At 49.6% G+C, this 12,824-nt stretch overlaps 1 protein-coding gene across 1 annotated transcript in view; it reads right to left on the bottom strand.

Moving 5' to 3' along the window:
• Positions 1-12,824, bottom strand: part of snd1 (staphylococcal nuclease and tudor domain containing 1) — a 113,349-nt gene that overhangs the window by 79,413 nt on the left and 21,112 nt on the right. The window contains exons 12-15 of the mRNA XM_040172875.2: positions 9,438-9,538; positions 8,351-8,461; positions 7,046-7,118; positions 4,428-4,569 (exon numbers count right to left, since the gene is read on the bottom strand). Of these exons, the coding sequence (XP_040028809.1) occupies positions 4,428-4,569; positions 7,046-7,118; positions 8,351-8,461; positions 9,438-9,538 (427 nt within the window). The remainder of the gene's footprint in view (positions 1-4,427; positions 4,570-7,045; positions 7,119-8,350; positions 8,462-9,437; positions 9,539-12,824) is intronic.

Here is a 12,824-nt window from a genome sequence, read left to right as displayed (position 1 = left end):
GGTACTTTCTGTTCCGAACAGAAACATCTGCCCGTAACTGTCCCATTTATGGAGGACGGGACATATCGGCGTGTCGGCGCCGGCGGAGACGAGCCGGGATTGGTGAAAACAAGGTCCGACTCACAGCCGGCACCAAAGGAAGAACTGCAGAGTCAGCTTTCTGCAGCCATAATGTCTCCAGTGTTAAAGCAGGGACTTTTAAAAACAATTACATACGCATTTTGTTCTTTTTGCACTAAAGCACTTGAGTCTTTTCACTCAGGCACGGCAGATGGAGCGATTTGTTGTACTTTGAAATGGCGAGGAGAGATGAAAAACATTCATACACAAGGTAAATAAGTGGCTAGCCTCAAAAACAAACAAAAATAAACTTAGAAAATGCCATTGTAGATTTCAGCCTTTACTTGATTTGGTTTGATTTTTATTCTATTGAACGTATTCCATTAGATTTCCTACCATGTTCAAACATTTAATAAAATATCATGAAAAAAAGAAAGCTTCCTGAAGAGCGGAGGAGACGAGTGATGGCCAAAGATCATCGGAAAGTATTTATAGAAGTGGACCGGGACGGGGCTTCCACGTGGGACAATGAAGGGAGGAGAGGAAAGACAAGGGCGGGCTGAATACTGCACACGCGTGCAGAAATGTGCCGCGTGAAGTAATTGCAGAAAAGGGGCGATGGGGGGGGGCAGAGCTGGAACTGTGCTTTTCGTAACAGAATCCAAAAGAAAGGACCAAATTACATCATGTTAATTTAGCTGAAGCTTTTATGCAAAGTGACTTACAATAAGCGCATTCAGCCATGTGGGTGGAGCACAGAGAGAGGGGAGGGGGGACGGGGGGGGAGACATCGGGACCGCTCGGGGTCGTCATAATATGGTGGCATAATGATCCAAAGGGCTTCTCGGGACACACGAGGAACATTTGTAATGCAGCTCAAGCAAACAACAATAAATAATGGGCTTATTAATGGAAAACAATGAGACGAATGTGACTATTTACAAAGTGCAATACAACGAGTCCACGTCAACAGTGAGAGACACACACGCGCACGCTCTGCTCACACGCACACTCCCCAACATCTGGGTCAAACTACAGGAAGCCAATCTCATCAGGACTGACTGCCTACTTCTGCATCATAATAAACAGGCAGATTAGAAGCCTGTGTGTGCGTGTGTGTGAGAGTATATATAATATATGCATCCAACTGCCTGCAAAGAAAGTGAATGTGCCTCAAAATATTCCAGAAACTGCCCTTTCATAATCTCACCCACTGAAGTACTGGTGGGATTAATCTAATGGTGCAAATATCAAAGTGACATCTCCGTTGTTCTCAGCGAGTCTTCGTTCAGCTCCTCGGAAAACACAACAGATGGGATGAAAGGATTCTGTGCTTTTGATTTCTGACGTGTTTATTTGAGACCCCGTAACTGGATGCGTTTTCATTTGACCCGGCGTAGCGGTGTCGAGGCGGCCTCCTCTCCTCCGCCACAAACGAGGCGAGATAATGAGCTTCATCTCGCAGTGTCTGTGGCGTTGCAGGGGACGGGGGGGAAAGGGGGGGGGGGGATTTGCGCTGACTTTTCTGATCATAACCTACCGGACGCTTTGAGCTCTCACATCGGCTCGTCTGCATGTAAAAAAAATAAAAACTTTTTTAAAAGGATGCTCTCAGGACACAGTCAGCTCAGCAGGAATCCCACTAGCGTCCATTTATTAAATATTGAAGTTACTAATTACTATTTTTTTTTTAATATGCTGTTTACAGGACATAATTAGCACCGCGACAGGCAAACAATCAAAGACCGAAAAGCTGGGGGGAGGAGGTGTGTGTGTGTGTGTGTGTGCCCGCATAACAGTCGCTACATTTACATTAGTTGAGGCACCAACACACACACACACACACACACACACACGCGCACGCCCCCCCAGCCACACCCTGGGCTGGCTAATGCGCCTTGCTGACAGTGTAAATCTTCATGTCCGACAGACTGACGTCGACGTACCTTCCCGAGTCCCTTTCAAAGTGCCGCTCACCTGCCGGGCCCCCGCTCTCTAAAAACGCCATCGAAGGCTTTTACGGCCTTTTCACTGCCCGCACCGCCCTGGGCTTCCACGGGCCTCTATGCCCACGTACTGGGCTCTCACTCTACCTCCTCCCCCTTTCATCATTTCTCCTTCACCCCCCTCCCCCACCGGCCAGCCCATTCTCAACTCCCTTTTCCTGCGTAGAAGCCCTGCGTTTCCTTGGGAGACAGGATGACTCCTTTACCCTTTATCAGACTCGTGTACACAAGTGACGCCACGCGGCCCACGTGGAGAACAAAGGAAAGGTGACGAGGGAACTTCCCTTCATCTCCTCGAGCACACCTCCGGCCCGCTTTGAAGCGCCTCGCTCTTTCCTCTTCCACAGATTTTCTTTTCTTCTTCTTCTTCTTCTTAAAAAGCGCCGTCTTTACCAATCAAGCAACGCTGTGGAAAGGGAAGGAGACTTTGCGCGGGGAAGACTGTGAAGCTTTGAGGTGCCTCACTGCAGGCAAACAATGGAGGAGGGTGTTTCTGGTATTAAATCGGGACAAATAAGGCAAGTGGAAGAAGGGGGGGGGGCGAAAAGACGCTGGCGGCTGTGAGCGAGCTGCTGGTTCATATTCAAAGATCAATGCTCTGTGTGTTTGCTACTATCATTTGGACCGGCTGCGCTGCGTCCCTTTCTGCCTCGGGATGATTTCATTTTGCGGCTTCACTGTAAACAGTTTGTTCTTCAATGGCCTCCCACGACATTGTTAAAGAACACAAACTTGGCCCTGATGAATACAGTAGGAAGACAACAGGGGCTAATGAAACAGATGACTAATGCGCGACTTGTTTTGACAGCTGCCATGCTTTGAATGAGCTCGCCGCTCGTCTGCATGCAATCATTATTTAGTCAAAGCAACTTACAATTACGGCGCTCGGCTTACGACCCTCAATGTAAAAATCAAAGTGGCAATTAGAAATAATTGTAAAAACGTATTAAGGTCAAATCCTACGACTGTTTGAAAGAACAGTAAATATCCAAAACAGCATACAGACGTCAACTCGACCATTTGAACAGATTTCTTTGTTGCGTTGACGCGTACATAACGATATCCCAGCATCCCGACGCAGGAAGTTAAAGGTACCGCGCATGTGAAACGCAGCGCTGGGATCTGCTCCTCGTCGACCCGCTGCCCAACGAGGACACGTGGACGGCTTGAAAAGGGAGGCGGGGGGCTCGTCCACAGCCGATGCAGCGACCGCGTGCCGCTTCCATGAGTAAAACACGGACAGATAACTTTGACGGGGAAGGGCGGCAGGGGGGCGCTTCCGCCGCCGGCCTTTATTTCACGTATGGCTTCACACCGGTTAGCAGATAAGGCAAAGAATGCAGGGAGCAACGTGCACGCACAAAACACTGAGGGTCACGAAGCCACCAGACAGAATGTCTAAATCCCAGAAAATATCCCATTACTGAAAGAAAAGACAGATGATGGCGAAAGGAAAAAACCTAGAGAGGAACACATTACTGACAGTCAGCCTCTGATTGGAAAAGAGATGAAATTACACACGTGTGGGATTAAGGGGATGGTTTGCATCAATCGGGGCTAATCAAGCCTTTTGTGTGCGTGCGTGTTTGTAGACAAGACGTTGCGCGTTGTGTCTTTTTCAGCAGATGAATCTCTTCTATGGGGGTCGTCCTCAATCAAACGAGCTCGGGGGCTGTCGTCTCTGCCGTGCTTCTTGTGCGCACACACAAACCTGACGTTTTCGCTAAATACTCCTATTAAAGTGTCGCACCCCCCCGTCCACTATTAATAATCTCACCGGGTCCTGTGTTATTAGCAGGGGTCACCTCAATATAAAAAACTAGTGGTAAGCTAAACCAAACAAATGGAATTAGGAGAACCATCAGAGGATCACAAAGAACATCCGAATTAAATTACAACATTAACGAACGCACCGACGATCCCGCCGCGCTTAATTAAACCCGAGCGGTTGTCAGAAACGCGTGGACGCGGATTTTTAGAGACGCGGAAATGGTAAGTATTGTCACCATTGCCGTGATCTGAGGGGGGAGCGGGGGGGGGGGGGAAATCATCCCTCTTCGTGTTTTTATTACTCTCGAGGAGACGAATGCGTGTGTACTCCATAACGCCGCCCGTGTTGTTTTCTCACACCCAAAAAAAAGCTGGTTACTTCTTTGATTAATCGACTTGTGAGGAAAATAAGAGGGTGGGTTAAAATACCCCAAAACCCGACTGATTCATTATTCTAACACGGCAGAGAGCCAGAAGAGTCTCATCGGGTTTGCGTTTTTCTTTTAACTGCAGCCACTAGTTTGTGTGAAGATGGCGTGTGCAGCTTAGAGGACCCCCCCCCCCCCCCCTAACCACAGCGCTCCAACCCACCGGCGAGGAGGAAGGTGATGAGGCAGGTTTCTTTGGGCATGTAGAGCTTGAGGCGGGAACCGCTGAAGACGTATTCGACCACAGCTTCTGACCGGCCGGCCCTCTGCAGGAAGGGCAGGAACTGCTTGGCTTTCTGCGTCTCCTGGGCGACAAAAAGAAAGAGAAATGAGACTTTTTTGGGGGGTGATTTGTAAAAAAAAAAAAGAAAAGATACTTCAAAGACAACATGAATCTCTGGGGTTAATGGACACCGGGAATCCCAAATAATGGCGGCGTGGCCTAATCAAAGCCGCAGCCGCCGCGATCCACAGTAATTCCCTCCCCTGCTGCCTCCCCCTCTCTGTCTGCAAGGGTGAGTCACTAGCGTATTGTTGTTTGTCTGCGCCAAATTTACAAGCGGGGCTAAATCATGCGTGTTTAAGGGGGGGCTGGTGATACAGAGCCAGATTCATACGCGCGATTACAAACAAACGATTTGATCGGCGCCTACTCGACAACAACCAGTCAGACTCAATAAGCGCAACAAAAACATCACGCATGGACGTCAGCGACGGGACTCAAACGCGCGGCGCTGCGAGGCGGAAGAGTGCGCGAGATGCACCACCTGAACTCCACCCACTTCGGTCCAAAATAGCCCCTCGGGTGGGAGAGGACAGAACCAACACACACACACACACACACACACACACACACACACACACTCAGCACCTGCAGAAGAGGAAGACCTCGTTATGCAACCTTAAGAGGTACGAGGTGAGTCAAGTGCTCTATCCACCAACCCCCCCCGGTCTTCTTCTACACTATATGTTTATGTACCTATTTGTGACCGCATCCCACTCAATGCACATAATCCCTCACAAGGGGGGGGGGGGGGCGTGAATGCACGTGTACAGTCGCAGCTGCAGATAATGGCAGGGGCTTAAATTCGCGACGGGGGGGGGGGGCGGAGGGGGCTAATAAGGGACCGTTTGGGCTTCACGGCGCACGTACGCATGACACAGCACAACCACGGCGGCATGGAGAGGGTCACTGGGACAGCGCTTAACGAGTGAGGCGGGACGCGGCACGTATTGCTTTTCCACGTTATTAAAGTGAATCCATTACTTAACCCCCCCCCCCCATCACTCCCCGCCCACCCCGTGAAACGACTCCCAAGCCAATGCTGCACACGGAGCGGTCAATTTAGCCGGTTAAGCGTCACGTATTAAAAAAAAAAACGTGCTTGATGGAAAAGCACAGGGCTGCTCGGTCAGCACAACAGCTCCCCGTCATAATGACTTTTACGGGGTCCGGCAATTTGTCCGTCCTGCTGACACGAGAAGACGCGGAGACGCCGCGGCGATGACAACGTCGATCGTAACATCTGCGGCCGGTTGTGCGGCGCTTATTGGCCCTTAATAACTTGGCTGAGCGCCGCCGTTCGAATGCAAGCGACGTGTACGCGACCAACAACTCTGAGCTCGATTAAATAATGAAATATTTAAAGAAAGAAGTGGAGAAAAGGGCCTGATTTAATTAAATTCCCCAAATGTCTCTCTGGAGCCTACGAGTGTAAGTACTCAGGAGAGCGCTGGAGTGAGAGAGACAATGGGATGCTAATGTTCCTGAAGTTCAATTCGGAGTCATTCACGGCAGACCATGTAGTGGTTTATCAAAACGTATAAGGAGATGGGTGGTCGAGCACAGAGCGACACAAAGGGCACTTGAACGATTCCGGATAAAAGAATTTAACAGCTTTTGAGGTTTTAATAGCATTTCCAGTTGTGAGATTACATTTTTTTTTTTTTTTAAACCTTGCGGTCAGTACTAACAGGCGAGACTTGTACTTGTGCCGCTTTTGAAAGCGTAGATTGACAACATAAAATACTACAAGAGGTGCTACGTCTGACCTCTTTAGTGGTGTGATTCCAGCACGACGGCCGCAATGAGCCGACGGCAAGAACACGACCCGGTTAAACGCATTCAATGTCCGTGCCAGCGCCATCGGGACACTTTCCGCCGCTCTGCTCGTCTCGGCCGGACGCTCGGCTTGACAAATCTGGACAGCGACGACTCTGCGGCGAGCAGCGACTTAATGACGGCGCTCGGGTGCACTGTGGCGGCGTAGGGCCGCGCGGGAATGGAAGCCCGTGTGAAATGTCCCTTTAGGAATAAACCGTGTCAGCAGTTTCTGCGGAATTAATAACAGGACCAAAACGAGTGAGACGGATCGGAGCAGAGGGGGAGAATCGGGGGAGAAGAAAAAAAAAAAAAAAAAAAAAAAAACTACCTTCAATGGTTGTGCGAACAAAAGAAAACACGTTTAAAAACAAAGTGAGCCGATTGGCCATTACTCGTTTTTCTATGAGGTTTGATGGGTTCCCCGCGCTGATGTTCATTTGGTGAGCTTTCCCAATCAGGCTTCATTAGCCAAACGATGTCCCCATCAAGCCCCCGGGCGCACGTAAACAAGCCCGGGCCGAGCTCTGCTGATGGCTTTATTAATGCTGCTGATTATTTTTAGCTTGGATCCTTTAAGATGAGAAAGCCGGCTGTGAGTATCTGGGGGAGGGGGGTCAGTAGCTTTTGGGGCCTTGGTGATCTTTGAATACTCTTGGTTTACAAAAAGACACACGTACCCCAGAAATATCAGCTACCCGGTGGATGGGCACCTCCTTCTTGCTGTGCAGCCCTTTGCCGTTCTTGATGGCCCTACAAAACACAAAACGCAGATGAATCACCATCAGCCGTAGGGGGAGGATTTTATTTTTTCCTTCCCACCCAGATAATCTGCAGGTTTGAGATGAAAAGGCAGAGATGAAGACTGAAGTTATGAAAAGGGGAAAAGAGGAAATTACAGTCAGGCTGGAAGGAAGGCGAGCAAATGCAGAAACAAAGCTAGGACTTTAGTGATGATGATGATCTCTGCTTCAAAAAGCCTTGAGGGGCGTCATGAGATGAAGAGCACCGCTGTGGCCGCGGCTGTGGGGTGAAATAGTGCCACCGCTGGGAGGAGGGGGGGGGGGGGGGGTGGTTGGTTGTGGTAGGCTGCGGGGACGCTGGCCTTGCGCAGTGGGAACTAAAAATAAAACCTTGGCTATAGACAGAAACCTCTCATCAACTTAAAATAAGACCCCACCAGGGACAAAGAGGCTGAGACGGGGGAGGTGAGAGAGAGAGAAATGGGAGAAGAAAAGAGGACACGGAAGGAGCAAGGCCGAAGGAGGACACAATTGAAAACGGTGGAAGAACAAGGACAAACGGTGCAAAAGGAAAAAGAAGAGGAGGGGGAGGCGCTGCAGGAGCAAAAGGGGGAGTGAGTTACTTTTCTGTACAGAGGAGGCTGTGGCTTCATCTGCTCCACCTACAGCCAGCAGATCTTAATCTATAGCAGAGAAGCAAAGCTCGTACTAAATCTCCCCGCTGCACCGCAAAGGGTCGTGTGCAGAGAGCACAAGTACGTACATACACACACACGGCACAAAATGAGTATATATGCGTTAGTACACCGTATGTTTGTACGAGTATGTAGAAACCCATGGGGTCTTTCCTGGGGAAAATACTGCCGTGTAAAGAAATAAATAATCAGCAAGCTGCTTTCACTGGTACCATGCGGAAAAAGCAATTTAGAGGAAAAAGAAATTTGAAATCCTCACGGTAATATTACATTTTTGTTCATCTTCCCGAGAGCAAACATTGCCACGGTCATGTGCAACTTGTGGATGGCACTGCACGTGTGTGTGTGTGTGTGTGTGTGAGATATGTGCAGCATGTGTATGTGTGTGAGATTTGTGCAGCATGTGTGTGCATGCATGCTGTTATGAGAATGAACACGCGTCAGTGCGACCCGTTGTGTCAAGTGTGGAGGCTCAGGTGAAAGAAGGGTGGAAGGAGCCAATGTGAAAGGGTTTTGCGTGAAAGAGAGTGTGTGTGTGTTTCCCCACCGAGCCTCTGCGGCAAGCAGCTCGTCGTAGTGGGAGGAGCGCTGGTCATCATCCTGTCTGTATCTGATGACCGTGGCCAGGCCCTTGCTGACCAGAGCCTCCGCTATGTTACTGGAGGAAAGAGAGATTAATTGACACGTGATAAAGCAGATGCTACAGATGTGCCGGGGGTATGGGGGGGGGGGGGGGGGGGCAGACAGAGAGAAGCATTGTTCTGTGGAATCCAGCACTTCTGGCTTCTTCGGACATCAGTGTTCTGGTGGAAGTGTGGGACGAGAGAGGGATGGAAGGGGAGGGGGGCATAAAGTTAACTCTCACTAAGTGCACCGACCCTCTCGGGGGACCAGCAAGGGGGGAGGGCATGGGGTGGGGGGGGATTCGTGGAATAATGCAACACGGCAAGTTCAGAACAATGACAAGGTCGCGCAAGGTTGAAAACATTTTGCCCCGCTGACCGTGGCTTCCGGGGCGGGGGAGGGGGGGGGGGGGGGGGGCAACTGTTGTCTGCCGAGAGGAGCAGCTTGCCGATTTGGGGTTTTTAATTGGCTGGTTGCGAGGTCGGGTCCTGACCAGACAATGCCAGACAGCCGGTTGATGATGAGGATGGATATTTATACGATTATTCTATGAGTGCATGGAACTGCTCCTCCAACTGGTTCGATTCAAATTAAACCTCCAAGTTTAATAACATTTATCGCTGTGGTGATATAAAAAAAAAAAAAAGAAAAACAGATGGGGCCAGTTTTCCTCAATAGTGAAAAACTGCTTGCACAGAGGCCCTGGAAATTGAAATACAAACAGGTTGCTTTGTGACTGAAGGTGCGATTACAAGCGCTTACAAATCCTTTTCTTCGTCGGATGATCCCACTTTTTTTTTTTTTTAAAAGGGACGTTGCAATCGTTTATCTCCGAGCCCGAGCCAACAGACGTAGCTCGGGGCGGAGCAACGTGGCCGCGCTGAAGGCAGAATGGGGCTTCTTTTATTTGTTTCTCCCCTTCTTTGAGAATAGTTCACAAGAGAGAAAATCCATTCAATAATTCAGCTCAACGAAACAGACGAGTCGGTGCGCTACGACGCGCAACTCACATGCCGCCGATCGTGACTGTGGCACAGGTGCGTTCCGAGAAGGCCGGGGTGCTTTCTCCTGGACCGGTCGCTGCTCTGATGTAGTCAACAGTCACATTGACCTGAAAAACACAAAGAGTAGTGAGACAAACCGAAAGCAAAACCAGTTACAGCATCAATTAGTGTTCAGACTTGTGTGTGTGTCCCAAATCTCAAGGTCACCCCTGTCAGTGTGGATCACATCAGCAAGCGCTGTACATCTCTCCAGGGTGGGCAGTATGAAAACACTGTGGGTGTTTGGGACAACACACACAGAACCCAAATGACACTACATTGTGCGTTCAGTTCCCTTGGGACGGACTCCAATTCACCCACCCTGAAAATTCAATTTCATCACTCGTGTGTCTCTTTCTCTCTGTGCGTGTGTGTAAATATATCCACAGGCACATGCCGGGGAAAGCCTGCTTTACGGCTCAGAAGGAGTCGGCGGCCGGGATGCAGCCGTACCTTGAACACAAAAACCGGCAGTTTCAGAGCGACCTGTCGACCTGGTGTGATTGCAGGGTGGAGGAAAGGGGGGGGGGGGGGGGGGCGCATGGTCTCAGCGCGGACGCGTGTCAAACGGCGACAGTGCAGGCAGGCCTATGACACCAGAGAGACGCCGACCCCGGCAAGCCCCCTCGGGGGTGGGAGGGGGCACATAGAGGTTGCAGCAGCTCAGTGAACATCTGCCGATCACAGGAGGTGTGAATAGAAAACATCTCTAAGCAAGGGCTGCTCAGTACGTCGATTGCGATCTCAGAAAGGAAGTACCAGTCGATCGCGTCACCTACTATTTACCCCCCCGCCACCCCCCGGTGCGTCGGCAGAGGGGGAGGGGGGTTGATCGTTAGTTGAAAAGCTGCTTGTGAGCCGGAAAACACACCTGAAGCTTTCCCCCGAACCAAGTCTCACTCTCCCACATTACACACCACCACCAATACTCGGTTGCCACTCGGCATTCTCAGTGCGTTAAGGCACTCCGGCACACTGGCGAGAGGGGAAAGCTCTGGCGCCAACAGTACGACATGAGCAGCAGCGTAACAGGAGCCACTTTGAGCGCGCGGGATTATCCGCATGTGCTCAACCCTGATAAGTGGCTTAATGCAACATTTCCATTGGACTCCTTTTCTTCTTCTACAGCTGCTGCTGAGGCAGAGACCCGGGCGCACAAGGAGCACTACTTCCGAAGTCAGCAGCCAAGTGGAGTTTTTTGGGGGGGGATTATGTCATCACGCCATCGCTGCCGTTTCTAAGTGGGTGGGTGGGGGGGGGGGGGGGGGGGGTGAGACGCCTCAGATCAGAAGCCTTTTGACATGACATCCAATGACTCCCTCAATGATGGCGCCCTATAGATGTCCCCTGATCTCAAACTGAAAACGAACACCGTTAACATCGCTCTCATTACCCCGGCTGATAATTAGCTTTTGGAGGGGCACAAAAACAAAAAATGATGAATGGAAATGCGTACTGTGGACACAGGCTCCTCAGTGATGAGTACATTTCACCCCCCCAACACCTGAAGCTGCGAGGACCTCATTAAAAAGAGAAGAATCCCTCTACTCAACACCCTCCGATGCATAGCATTAGCTACCAAATATAGACGCTGCGTGGCCCCCAAACCACGGCGCTCATTAGATATACGTTTTAAATAAGAGCCAGACACACCGTAGGACAATTTGGCTCATTGGAGAATAAGAAATGGAGTTATTCCCCAAAAGCAGAGCGCTCTGAGACTTGGCAGCGTCTGGTCTTTGAAGTGGAACATTGTCGTGGAGGAATCTCCCCCGTGTGGCCGCCGGATGGAACAGTTAGCTTCGGCCGGGTGGTGTTCGGCCGGGTGGTGTTCGAGCTAAAGACGCACCTGGTGATATTGAACCTACAAATGCACATCAGCAGCATTTCACAGTAAAACCAGACCACACACACGAGTGTTCACTTTTAAATCCAACAGGTCAAGGCTCAATTGCCCTCCTTCTCCTGTTAATGTAAAACCTTTTGTCCTCTGCCGGAAAGGAAAAAGAGGTAGGAGCTCCTTGGAGCAGAAACTCAAGAAAAGCAGCGGCCGTTGAGTCTCTGCTAATGCTTACTGCTCCCAATCTGTCTCTACAGGGCTTAGTGTTGGGAGACAGGATGACAGTAAGTGGGTCGACTAAACTCCTCTCCTCGTCGGAGGGCAACATGCATCTGTGCACTCGTGCACCTACCTGCATCCGACTCGACAACTCAAGTGGGCCGAGGCAGCGCAGATTAGCACTGAAACAACGAGGCCAAACACACGCTCGCCCACAGCGAGCGTTTCACCACGAAGCAGCAGTCTAATTATTCATGAAAGAATATCATACGCTGATGGGGGGGTTCAGGACTTCAGGAAGAGGAGCTTTCCACTCACACCCGAACCCACTTCTTAAAAAAAAAAAAAAAAAAATCACCTGCAAGGGATTAGAACACAGCGGCGTTTATTGTACGGGTGCATGCATGAGAAGTAAAGTCTGATCCCCCCCCCCCGGCCGATGGTTAGAGGTAACCAGGTATGGAGCCAAAACAGCACGCTTATTACCTACTAAAATATTCATTACATCTGCATACGTCCCTTTCTTTGGGCTGCATGAGCAAACAGCTATTGGCCCTGTAGGCCGGTTTGGGTTCTCATGTGCGGATGTATCTATATATATATATAAAATGACTTTATTAACATGCATGTTCACACCACACAGACACGTGGCATGTGCTTTAATGCAGGCAGTCACTTGTGCAAATGAGCCCAAAACGGTACATTACACACATCAAGTGTTACAAACCTGAGCGCACACAAACACACACGTCTCATCACCATGCTAATGGCGTATTTTGCATAGCATCTTAACACCTTGACGGGGCTATAGTCAGCCCGGGCCCATCGCACACTCTCATTATCTACAAACACTATTTTTTCTTCTTTTTAAATGGATAGAATCATTATTCTCGCTTCACCCGTTAAAAGTCGGCTCACGGCTGAATTTTTCCACCATTAAAAAAACATTAATGAGGATGATTAGAATGAGTGTGACGAGAGGCCGGGACAGGGACGTGAATTCCACTCCTGCACTGAATGTCAAAAGAACTCTCAGCTTTGGGCTTTGAGTGGGTGCGTGTTGTTCATCGTGCTGTGCGGCCAATGTTTTTGTGGTGTTTTTGGTGAGAGAAAAACACTGAGAATTGATCTGTGTATCTTTTAACATCATCGGGTTTTAATCATTTTTATTATCAGTTTACGTGCCACCCTCAAATAGAACAGCCATCTACACAAGCAGGCTTATATATAGATCTAAAAAAATACAAAAAAAAATTATATATATATAAATAATAAAAGAGTAAAGCTTGGTACAG

The sequence above is a fragment of the Gasterosteus aculeatus genome, chromosome 4 (genome assembly GCF_964276395.1).
Source record: "Gasterosteus aculeatus chromosome 4, fGasAcu3.hap1.1, whole genome shotgun sequence".
Lineage (NCBI taxonomy): Eukaryota > Metazoa > Chordata > Actinopteri > Perciformes > Gasterosteidae > Gasterosteus > Gasterosteus aculeatus.
The sequence above is the reverse complement of the archived record's forward strand: the minus strand, read 5'-3'. Positions and strand labels throughout refer to the sequence as shown.